This window comes from Leiobunum rupestre, chromosome 1 (assembly GCF_980474605.1).
Source record: "Leiobunum rupestre chromosome 1, qqLeiRupe1.1.hap1, whole genome shotgun sequence".
NCBI lineage: Eukaryota > Metazoa > Arthropoda > Arachnida > Opiliones > Sclerosomatidae > Leiobunum > Leiobunum rupestre.
This window is the reverse complement of record NC_143384.1, coordinates 637012-648751: the sequence shown is the minus strand read 5'-3', so window position 1 is coordinate 648751 and position 11740 is coordinate 637012. Positions and strand designations below refer to the sequence as shown.

Here is an 11740-nt window from a genome sequence, read left to right as displayed (position 1 = left end):
TTGCTTATTTACACAAAGTATTGAGAAAGTGATTAAAGGGATTATTTATTGTTATGAAAACGGTAAATTTATAACATGGACATGGTAATGTTTTTTTACCGGGGGGGGGGGATAGTTTAATTAAGTATCAAAATAAAAGGGGCGCCAAAAATCCCCCTTGCCCGGGTGTATAAAATTTCTTGAGCCGGCCCTGAGTAGATTTGTCAGTTCGATAGGCATACTGAGCATCAGAGAGGGGTGTGGCACTAAGAACCTCCCCTACAACTCTTTCAACTAATTTCTACATAATGTTTAGGATAATTTAAGTTAGACTGATTGGTCTAAATGGCTATGCTTCGAGATAACTAGTTTATTAATAATAATAATAATCAGCTAGGCTAATACCCAAGGCAGCACCTTAGGACTATGTCAACAAGTGAATTTTTAAAGCCATTAATCAAGGTGGCCAGGTTACAATGCGTATGAGGCTGGTGGCAGGCCCTTCATGCCACGCGAGCCAACAGCTCCCTTCACTAACTATTCCCGGGTTAAGGAATAAAGATAACCTTTGAATGCTTCCAAGAGCCCAGTATGTAACCACCACGTATAGGATTTGCCTCATTGGTTGCCAGCAAAGTTGATTTGCAAAAAAATAATATTATTATTATTTTTATTATTATTAACTGCAGCACAGAACAGAGAACATCAATTCCCATCTGCAGTAGGGTTTGAATGAGTGGCCGCTTGTTTTGCTTCATCCCAATCTACCATTTTAGTTTTTTTGAACCTGAGAGGAAGATCCTATACATGAGTCATCTGCATCAGTGACTTGAGTTTAAAATGTAAACCTCCAGCATATGCGTCAGTGTATCCTTTCCAGAACTAGAGTTAATACTATCCTTCAACCTAATAGTATCCATATGTTTTGTATTGTCAGAAGTTTCATTAGTTTGGCTGTAGTGTGAATATCAGAGATACTCTCACAAAAAGTCCTCTAGGAAGCCTGTTTGGCTTTTCGTATGGCCTTATGATAGGAAGTGAAGGTTTGCTTATAGTCTACCAATCTCATTATTTGACCGAGGAACTAACCTTGGCTGGTTGGAATAGGTGAACGGGTTCGGGCTCACAGGGAGAGAAAGGGATAAAAATAATCCAAATAGTAAATTATCAGCTCCAGCAACTTATGATGTTTTAAGAACATCAGTGGATAAGCATGTATATTTGGGGAGTAAGTGTAATTTTTTAGGTTTGGTCGTTTGAGACCTGATAGTTCGTTTGAACAGACAGGATAAATATTCATTGTGGTGTGTGGGGATCTCAGTTAGGTCGTAAAGACAACATATTGTTCATTTCAATTTGAGATAATTGGAAGCAACTTATGTTTACTGTTAAAGGGAATATAACCTGCAAAGCAATCTTTACGGAAGACCCCTTCAATTTTTCAAATGTCCCTGTACAGTGGCGCCAAACATTTTTAAAGCCAAAGGCAAGAGCGGCCAGAGCTGCAAGCGTTGGTGTTCCACATCAAATACCTGATGTTATATTCCCTTTAATGTGCGCCAAAATGCTTTTGGTATATATTTTATTAGACAAGTGAGTTTTCATTCTTCCTTTCGAGAAACGTTGGCTTAGGAGTTTATCACTTTCTTGTAACGTTCGTACGCTTCAATGACAAGCTGTGGGTTAGCTCAGGGACGCTTTAGGCGAACATGTTTGGGCCAGGAGGATGCTTTGAGTTTTTGAGATTCGTCTGATTATAACGTTGTAAGGGACGTGATAGAGGGCACCCATTGGAGAGTATATATATATATATATATATATATATATATATATATATATAGATGTATCGTCTGGGAGTAGAGTGAAAGGATTGTTTCAAGGAAAATCGTGAGTTTGGAAATAAATACTTTATATTAACCTAAAACGAAGCGTCCCTTCTTAATATTAATTAAAATAGTAGTGTAATATCTCTACCGGGAAGAGAGTGCATTACAACGTTAGGGGACCTTTATGCTGGAGTGCATACGCTGCTTGTATGGAACAAAGCAACTAATTCCCTCTTCAAGTACACCGATGAAAGTAGTTCAATAAGCATTAGTATCTTTCGATGAAAATAGATAAAACCAACGGATGTTGTTGAGGTAATAGCTGAAACTTTCATAGTCGCCTCTAAGATACTACAGTACCCGTTTAGTGTATTGTAATAAAATGGGTACGCTAATGTAAAAAACTAAACGTTACGGTCACTAGTACCAATATGTATTAATACTTGAACATCATTAAAGAAGTTTTGTCGGAAACAAGGATAAGGACGAGTACGTTTGAAGCTTGTGAACTTGTACCCACTCCGGTCGGTTTAGTTATAGCTTAAAATAGGTGATGATCTTATCTTGGATTAACAATAGTAGTGCCTACCTGGATATATCACTTGGAAGAAACCTGACAAGCAAATGACTTTTGCGACAGCAGCGCCGCTTCGGCGAGATTAACGAAGAATTTCTGAAACAAGGTAGAACCCGTAACAAACACTTAGCAAATGCACGCGGAACGCTAGAGTGATATATCCAGGTAGGCCTACTATTGTTAATCCAAGATCTTATATAGTGTCGAGAAATATTCGGGCTGCGGCGGTCCTTCCAGTATCTGGAGATTAAAGGACCCCATTTAGTTTTGGCTAGTTAAAATTCCTGAAAAGAATCACACTATAGGAGGTCTGCTTATGAAAATAATAGTTAATAGCTTATAGAACCTGTATAAAGTCTGCTTGCTTATCGTTAACTGGTGACCAATAAATAACACTAGCAGGCAAGAAAACGGCACCATTTTTGCACATAACAGTATGGACAGCATATTAATTGATCAGATGCGTATAAGGTGACGCTTGAACCATCCATTGAGGAAGGGCGGTCTCTCGGGAATATACTAAATCGCCATAAGGATTTCGAACTGTCGGGGATGTCTGAATTAAGCAAGGTTTGAGATAAAGCCACGTAGATAAGGTTATTGTTGTGAACAAGTGTATTGTCTTCGCATTCTACAAATGCTTATCAGTACGAATAAGGGATGGGGGCGGAAAAACCGAAAGCCGAAGGATTTAACGGAGTAGAGTGAGCGCTAAAGGATTTAGTTGTGCTGACCATGAAAAGAATGGTGTCGCAAGTGGGTGTAGCGATCAGTGTGCACAGAACAGTTTAAAATAGCTTACGGCGTATAAGATATAAGTTTGTCTCATCCAGTGTTCACTTTATACAGCCTATTTTTAACACGGCTTAAGAATTTGGCCGAAGCTATTCCGGCCGAAAATTCCGGATGCATTAGCCCCAGACTATTCCGGCCGAAACTTTCGGCAGGAATAGCTTTCAGCTAAAATGTCGCTAAAACGGCCGAAACAGCTGACGAATTGTTGGAGGCTGTTCCGGCCGAAATTTTCCAAACCGAAAGTCCATCAGCAAGCAGTTAATTCGGCCGACATTTTCACGTAGTAAAAGTTTCGGCTTATTTATCCAGCCCAGTGAGGGCCGTCTAATCCGGCCGAAACTTTCCTTTTATAAAAAAATACTAAACCTTAATTTTAAAGGTAAATCGTGTATTATTGTGAAAAAGAAGGAAACTTATCGAACCATTAATACTAACCATATAACTGACTTTTTGCCAATAATTATTTTTCGTTTTCACCTTGGAGAGTAGAGACACGAGGCGATAAATTCCCAACGAACTTTATGTCGAATGATATTACTCTATCGGTAATCCGGAACAGACGAATAAAAATTCTCGTTTGGATTACACTACACTCGTTTTGGAATTTTTATGTTTCTAATATTGAGTTTGCAAGTTCTCTCCCCACTGGTTTAAGGGGTTTTCCCCCGAGTTCTTCGGTTTTACATTGCATAAAACCTTGTCTAGGTTAACGGTAATAGTAAGTGTTGGGAGCTGTTGGCTCGATCTCGTGGCATGCAGGGCTTGCCACCACCTTCCTACGCATTGTAACCCGGTCACCTGAATTAGGGGCTTCAAAAGTCGCATGATGACTTAGTCCTAAGGTGGTACCTTGGGTATTAGCCTAGCTGATTATTATTATTATTATTCTTACTGAATATGAAATAAATTAATTGTTTTCTAGTTGAATAAACATAAATATAGTGAGAGCTAAAAGTCGCACTGAACATGGAAGTACGTAGTTCCATGTTTACGGTGGATCAACGAATTTTGCATGTCTGCCACCAGGTTTAACAAAGCTAGGAGTGCTTGGCGCTAGTTACCCAAAAACGAGTTTAAGCAGACGATTTTTGTATTTACTAGGTACTCCCTTTTATGATAGTCTGTCGTAGAGTGATTGCGAAATCGGAAGTTTTGGATCAGGTACGTTTTTGCGTACTATCCATTAGCAAAACAGCTGCCGGTTTCAGATCGTTATCAATACGAGCAAAAACACGTTTTGTTAGTACAGGAAAGTTAGCTCAAAATTTAGGTGAACCCGCAACAAATTAAAACAAAGCTGAAAGTTTTCAAATTTATAGATTTTGGGGCGCTCTTTCACGTGGTGTGGTCTCCGGTGTTCTCCCATTGGTGGAATTTCCGCCATCTGGGAAAATGGTGGCCAAAATGCAGTGAAAATTCCATATCCAATTTACATGAATATGTCGCATCTTTTATGTTCTGAGGTATTTAGTCATATTATGCACCGGAAGTGCGTAATTTGAGCCCGAAGCTAAGACCAATTTCACAAATTTCGTAATTATCGACGTTATAAGCATGTCTTAGGTAGAATTTTTATTCTTGAAACACTGACATAGTTTCCTCCATTTTATATAATGGCGGGAAAAATAAATGTTATATCAACTTTGCTTTAATTAATTTAAAAAATATTTGTGGAACAATTTACTTTCATATTGTCTAGTAAAGATTCTAGAGAACGTTATAAAATAAAACCTACATATCAAGCACAAATTTTTTTTAATAGATATTATGAAAAATATCTATTCATCGGCGTCCTCGTCTAAACGTTCCGTATCGAAATCTCTACGTTCATTGGTACAAGATATTCCCTTGCATCGCCTACAAATTGAGGAACAGATTAGATTAATCTTTCGGCATTCACATTTCAAATCACAGACGTCTTTGCATTTACAAGATATCATATGCAGAATCTCGGCCGGTGCTGGTTCAAGAGTGGTTATGATGAGACGAAGTTCACTACCCACCTGTTTCCAACCCCAATCTGTTGCGTTGAGGCCGTTACCTAGCCAAGTTTGAACTTGGTGTAAAGACACGCACGGTATGAGTGTTGTTTCGCAACTGCGCTATTTGGTGATGCTAGCTCAAAAATTGAGCTAATAGAAGACCCAGCGGTTGCTTTTGTAAATGCTTGGAACCGTTGTCCGTCCAAATTGTTAGGTAGGTTTGATTTTCCCGTGAGCCACGGTTGTTTGACTTGGTAGCGTTCTCCTTGAAAGATGGCGCTGGCTTCGAATTCTTCCACTATTTTGACGTTTGTAGGGACTAGGTCTTCGTTAGAACTGATGCCAAGCGACTCCAGTTCCCAAAAGTTTTTTATTGTGTCCGATACTTTCTTTTCTTCCGTACTGATACGTAGTACTTGGATTATTTCGCAATTGTTGACTCCAGTTTGATTGACGTTTATGGGTCCTTGTAAAGTCCATCCTAGCTTAGTTTCTTGCGCAACTAGCGACGGACTTAACCTCTGGAGGTTGTTTGTGACGAACTGCCAATAAAAGTCGCTTCCTATTAATACTTCTACGTGGCAGGTCGTTTTTGGTCCTTGACCGAATTCATCCGCCAGCTGGTAGTTGTTCGTTTTGATAAACTTTTCCATTTCTTCACAGTCTACATTCGTGACCGCTTGACAGAGGTAAGGAACCTCGATTGCTACGACTTGGATTTTGCTTCCGTTTTCTTTGACGTTTTCCAGGGTTAGCAATACCTTCCTTCTTCTCGAGGACTCTGGGTTTTCATTTCCGAAGTTGTTGATAGTAAGCAGAGTGACTCCTACTACTGGGAGGTTGAGTTGACGCGATATTCTTTCGTGAATGAATGTGGCTTCGCTTCCGCCGTCCAGGAGGCATCTCACACGCGACATTTTGTTTGTTGAGTCGCGGGGGTTTCTCGCTATCGCGTGCGCCGTCTGAAGAAATACGGTCCGGTTGACCGTTACGGAGGTGCAGGTTTTGAGCTCGGCGGAGGCCTTTTCCTTGGTTCTCGCGGTTTCTTCGAATTTCGGCGCTCCTTTGAAGGTTTTTTGGTGGGTTAGATTCGCGTGGCTTGCCGGACACACAGCCATGTTGTGATTTTTTTTACAGATACGGCACGTTCTATATTTTGATGGACAATTTCTCACACCGTGATTTCTTTTGAGACAATTGAAACATCTTCCATCCGCGCTAATTTTTTCCCGCTTTGAATTTATTGAATGCGTGGAACAATTTCCCGATCCGTGGGTGTCAACTTCACAGAAAATGCAGAAGAAGACGCCCTGGGCGCCTTGCGAAACTACTTGCGTTGAAAGAGCTGACGCGGAACCAGAATAATGATTGGCACTGTTATTCCGGTACTCCGGTTTTGACGATTTCGCGGGGTGTTGGGGTTCACTTTTTTCTTTTTCAATTTTTCCGCCTAACATGCTGCACCTTTCGCGGCTTTCAACCTCTTTTCGCAGAAACGCGACGAGCGTGTCTGCGTTCCATTCGGCGTCCGACGTACGCGTACGGCTAAACTCGAGCCTTATTTCTTCGGGTAAGGCTTGTAAAATAGCGGGGCACAAACACGAACTGCTACTGCTAGTATCGCTACCGAGAGCCTTTAAACTGCGAATATGATATTCGCACGACAAGAGCAAATTGCGCAACGCTTTTATATCCCTTACTTTAGTGACAGGTTCTAATTTTAACATTAATTTTTGATGGTGATGAATCATAGCGTCTGTACGCCCATAAGTCTCTTTCAACAATTTTACAGCCTCATCATAAGAACTATCTGAACAATCAGCTTCGTAACTCGATACCAAATTTCTAGCCTCACCAGTTAAATAAGACAATAAATAATTGAATTTTTCTACCTTCGGAAGATTGGTGTTATCCACTGCTGCCTTGTATCGGCTCCAGAATCCGTTGAATTTGAGAAGGTCTCCATCGAAGGTTGGCATTTTTAGTTCGGGTAATTTAGTCACTGATAACTGTCCGTTGTTTCCCATGACGAAAGCACTAGCAGTTGCGTTGAGAGTTTGTTGATTGTTATTGTTTTGAGGGGCGTTGTTCCCTTGCGTCGCGGCGGCTCGTAGTTTTCGGTTGGCCCTTGACTTGGCTAGGGTGATTTTGTCGGCATATTTTTCAGCATCCTTTAGTTCCTTGCGCAGCTCCTTGAGGTTGATCGTTACGTCTTGTACGTTCCTCTCCAGAGGACTCAGCACTGATTCCTTTTGCGTGAGTAGGTGTAAGTTGTCTTCGATTTCTACGACGCTTGAGTTTGGGTCCAGCATCAGCGCCTCCAGTTCGTTAGTAATTTTTGTTACTTGCGACCTTGCCGTTTTTCTTTGGGTCTTCAGCCGTTGGACAGCCATTGACTCCTTTGGGTTTGCATCCTCTTCTCCGGAAGCGTCCGTGTAATCGGTTTCCGATCCCGAAGGCTCCTCTCCGTTGTGGTTTGCAGCTTGGTCCTTTTGTTTTGTTAATTGATCTTTATTTTTTGCCATTTTGATTTCTTTTTCACTACTCTATATTGAGTCCCGCACTGCGAACTTTTTATCGCGAGGTTTGAATTAGTCCCGGGTTTCGGCACCAAATGTTGGGGGGAGTTTGAGTTTGAGGGTTCCCACAAAGTTTGAACTTAAGCGGCTTGCTTAAGTTCGGGTCCGAGACTGATTTTTGGGGAGAGCTTGCGGCGGACTGAAACACCGATAAGCGAGACCTAATTAGAATAAATGAAACACAATTTTTCTATAGCTAACTAAACTTTATTTTTACTATTGGTGGCTCGTTTAGAATGAGCCCTAAGAAATGTTGTTGCTCCTTACAAAATTTGGAGGAGAAGTACTTCTTCTTTTCAAAAAGTTTCTCTCTTTTAAGATACAAAGGGTTTATCCCCCTTTAGGAGGGGTCGAAATTGGGGGTGCGAGAATTCGGCCAAGGACAGCGCGTAGGCTCTATAATGCTACGGGAAGAAGACCCCGAGCGGACCCGAGGTTAGTAATGCCCAAATTTTCCACTCTTTCCTCGGAGAATTCTCGCTCCCTTCACACAATACACGGGATATTGCACCACGTGTTGAAAATGCCGTTGACTATTTTATTTAGTTTTTTTTTTCAAAGGGATTATAATACTTGGCATACATTTATATTTCTTAAATTCTATACAGTTTTACAATTATTTTTACTTTTAATTTTAGCTTTGGATTTTAAGTCTGACAATTTTTACAATACTTTTTATTTTACAAACGTTTGACAACAATATTTGAATTAAATTTATAAGCGTTGCGCAATTGCTCTAATCGCCGATTTTTCTACAAATGTATCCGTTTCATAAATTCTCAACAAAAACATTTCACCGACTCTAGATAGTTCGTCATGGGTTGAGCTAGGCAAACAAAATATTTTTACGGCTTGTCGAAGTTTTTCGTTCTTCTTTAAAATATCAAACGCCTTTTTCTTTCCTTGTCGATAAAGTGCTGATGTTGTGTCGCAGCCAGTCATAGCGTGAAGGAACGGTAAAATCTGAGTCGTATCAACTAATGTCTCTTGAACGTCTCTTATTTGAATAATTTTATCGGATTTATTTTCGTGTTTTGGCTTTACGAAATAAATATTACTTTTAAACGTGGGACACGAAAGCGCAATTAGCAAAAGCAGTAAGTCGGTGTCTTCTCCAACCAGCGCTATATTTTCGGGAATTTCTTCAAGCGCTAATTCAACTGTAGTGTTAAAAATAAGGGTATCGGCATCTTCGTTCGCTTGCTTTACTGTGAATCCGTGTTCCTCGAACTTAATTAACCGGTTCTCAATAAAAGACTTTGTTTTGAGGATTTTTCACGAATGTTTCTTGAGATGTCGACACTTTAATATTGTCCTCTATTTTCATGTCAGTAGCCATAATATCTAATACGTTGCTCCTCGTCTTTGGTCGTTAGTGTTCCGTTCTATCCACCAAAAAATATAGTGGCATCAGCACCATAATGTGTTTTAACAAATTCTAAATACAGGGAAAGAACTTCACCGTAAGTGCATGGACGAGGCCACACTACTCGGTGAAGTAGAAACCCACCATCTACGACTAACTGATTGAAATCTAAGTTCGATTGGTTTGATGAACTATTTTCTTCTAGTATGTTGGCTAGAGTAGCTTTGTTGGTTTTCCTAAACGAAATTTCGTCAAAGAGTGCCGGAGTGATTGGTGACAGCTCAAATTGAAGATTTGCTCCACGTTGTAAGGCACTGGCAATTCTACCAAAAAGGTGCTGTGGGTTTACAATTACCTCGTCTTCGTCAAATCGAACGGAATTTTTCATCGCTGCTAATGGTTTTACTTTGTCATTTCTGCGTAGCTTTACTTCAAAAAACGTCCTTCCTACCATGCGCTTTATGGATTCACTATCTACTTCTAAAGCTGAATCACTATTTATTGTAGTATCTGCGATTAAACCTGCAGCAAGATACACCAGGGAAGACTCTTTCTTAAATGGCGAGTGGTCTCTTAACCATCCATAAAGTTTTGACGATTCTTTGACGTCACGTGCTTGTCTAGAGTCTCTAACTTCGACGTCTTGTTCAGATCTAGCTGCAGGAACGTCACAATAATCTTCTAGGGCCTTACTTATAAGGGCACATAATGGAGTTGTTAACACCAATCTAGCAATTGTACTTTCAGTTAAAGCACGTCCACATGTTAGCCCACCCACCACCTTCATAGATCGCGTCAGAACTTGTCTGACCAGATTCCAGACCAATATTTATTTGTGCGTCTAACGGTAAAATGCCCATTTTTAGTAAAATTGTTAAACTCTTCCAATGACATTGAGTTTTTGAGCTCAGAAATTTGCTGTAGGTATAGGTGAGCTGATTTGGCGTAAGCTAAATGTCCCGAAGCGTGTAAATAAGGCAACATTTTTTTAACACGGTATAAGTGTAAAGACCAATGTCCACTCCGCTCGGCTATAACAAACAAGCGCATGACTTCAACAAGCTCAAAATATAATAGCCATAATTTAGCTGTTCAACTTGTCTTGCTTATGTTTTCTTTCAGAGTCTCAAAAATTGAAGATATTTTTCGTACTTCATAACACTGCGGCATCTCCTCAGTAGTTATTACATTAAACATTTACTCCGTGTGTTTACGCTTGATATTTTCCTTTAGACTTTCATCTATTGTGAGCATAGTATCGAGTATAAGCTTTCCAATCTATGCTATCCAATCGTAATTTCACTGCTCTTAACCATTCGTCACTTCGAATTGCTGTACGATTTTCTAGAGTTGTTTTTATTTGAAAAGTTTCAACCAAATTTACTTTTCCTTTATTTCCCAATGGTTTTAGAACTGATCTAGATACATCTTCACCACATAACAAGCAATATTGTTTAAAGTCAAAAGTTGACGTCTTTGATCTTAGATGTGTTTCCTCATTTTCAGTAGACGTACTGGCCTCTTCTATTTTTTTAATATTATCGTCACGAGTATATTCCCTTCTGCAGTTGTCATGTAACCGAACCTCGGACAGATTTTGGAGTTTTTCATGCAGCCCGTCTTTCCTTCTTAAACTTGCACTGACGAGGGTTGGTAATCCGCTCGTAACTAATGTAGTTTTTCTACTATTTAATAACTCGTCACAGATTATACATTTATTATCCATTTTAAATGAAGAAAAAAAAATATTTTAGGGTTTTAACATCTTTCTTCTGCTAAAACTCAATCGCGACTGACCCCATGCTTAGGTAAAAATGAACTCAATTAGTTTTGTTTTTTTTATGGTACGAGGTCCAATTTCAGTGTTTCGATGCCCTCTCACCTCCAAGGTAGTTTCGGCGAACACCCGTACGAAGATCGAAAAAAAGCCGTAGCTCGGAGATAGGTCGTCGTGTCCATATTTGTCAAAAGGTTTTTTTTTAACAGCTGCGAAATTCAAGTATTTCTCCCTTGCGTAGGGTCACACGAAGTAATTACACAACAAGAAATAAAATTATGCCAAACTATTAAAAAGATAGTTTTCAATCAAAAACCCAAATAATTAAAGCAATTAACAGTGGTCCTAATCGAAAATAGGCTCTGATTAGAAGGTACGGTCAGTTGAATCGTAATCGCGATTCGCGAGTAAGGCGGGTCGGACTACACGCGACGTGTGACCAATGCACAAAATTATACCCTAGCATTAATTTTAAATAATTCCATACTGCCGGGATTGTGCCTAAAAGATTAAGTGCAATTTTATAGTTTACGTAACTTCTAAAAATTAATAAATCACAATTCTTTCCAAGTGGCCTAACATATCAAGCATAATTACGCACTTCCGGTGCATAATATGACTAAATACCTTGAACATATTAAGTATTTTTTCATGTAAATCGGATAAGCCATACGAGAGATATTGAATTTTTACTGAAATTTGGCCGCCATTTTCTAAGATGGCGGAAATAACACCAATGGGAGAACACCGGAGACCACACCACGTGAAAGAGCGCCCCAAAATCTATAAAGTAGGAAACTTTCAGCTTGGTGTTAATTTGTTGTGGGTCAAAACCTATTTTTCCTGTACTATATGTTTC

General features: G+C 39.7%; 1 protein-coding gene across 1 annotated transcript; it reads right to left on the bottom strand.

Annotated features, from left to right (window-relative positions):
- Window positions 1-4955: 4955 nt before the first annotated feature.
- On the bottom strand, window positions 4956-7684 carry LOC149960383 (uncharacterized). Its single transcript, XM_090164392.1, has 2 exons — window positions 5254-7684; window positions 4956-5197 (listed from the first exon to the last, which is right to left on the bottom strand). Exons 1-2 carry the CDS (start codon window positions 7682-7684, stop codon window positions 4956-4958), a joined length of 2673 nt encoding a protein of 890 aa, XP_090020518.1.
- Window positions 7685-11740: the final 4056 nt, after the last annotated feature.

Coding starts and splice junctions, on each gene's coding strand:
- LOC149960383 (XM_090164392.1), bottom strand. CDS start 7,684: ATGGCAAAAAATAAAGATCAATTAACAAAACAAAAGGACCAAGCTGCA. Junction 5,198..5,253: donor TGCGAAACAACACTCATACC/GTGCGTGTCTTT, acceptor TCAACGCAACAG/ATTGGGGTTGGAAACAGGTG.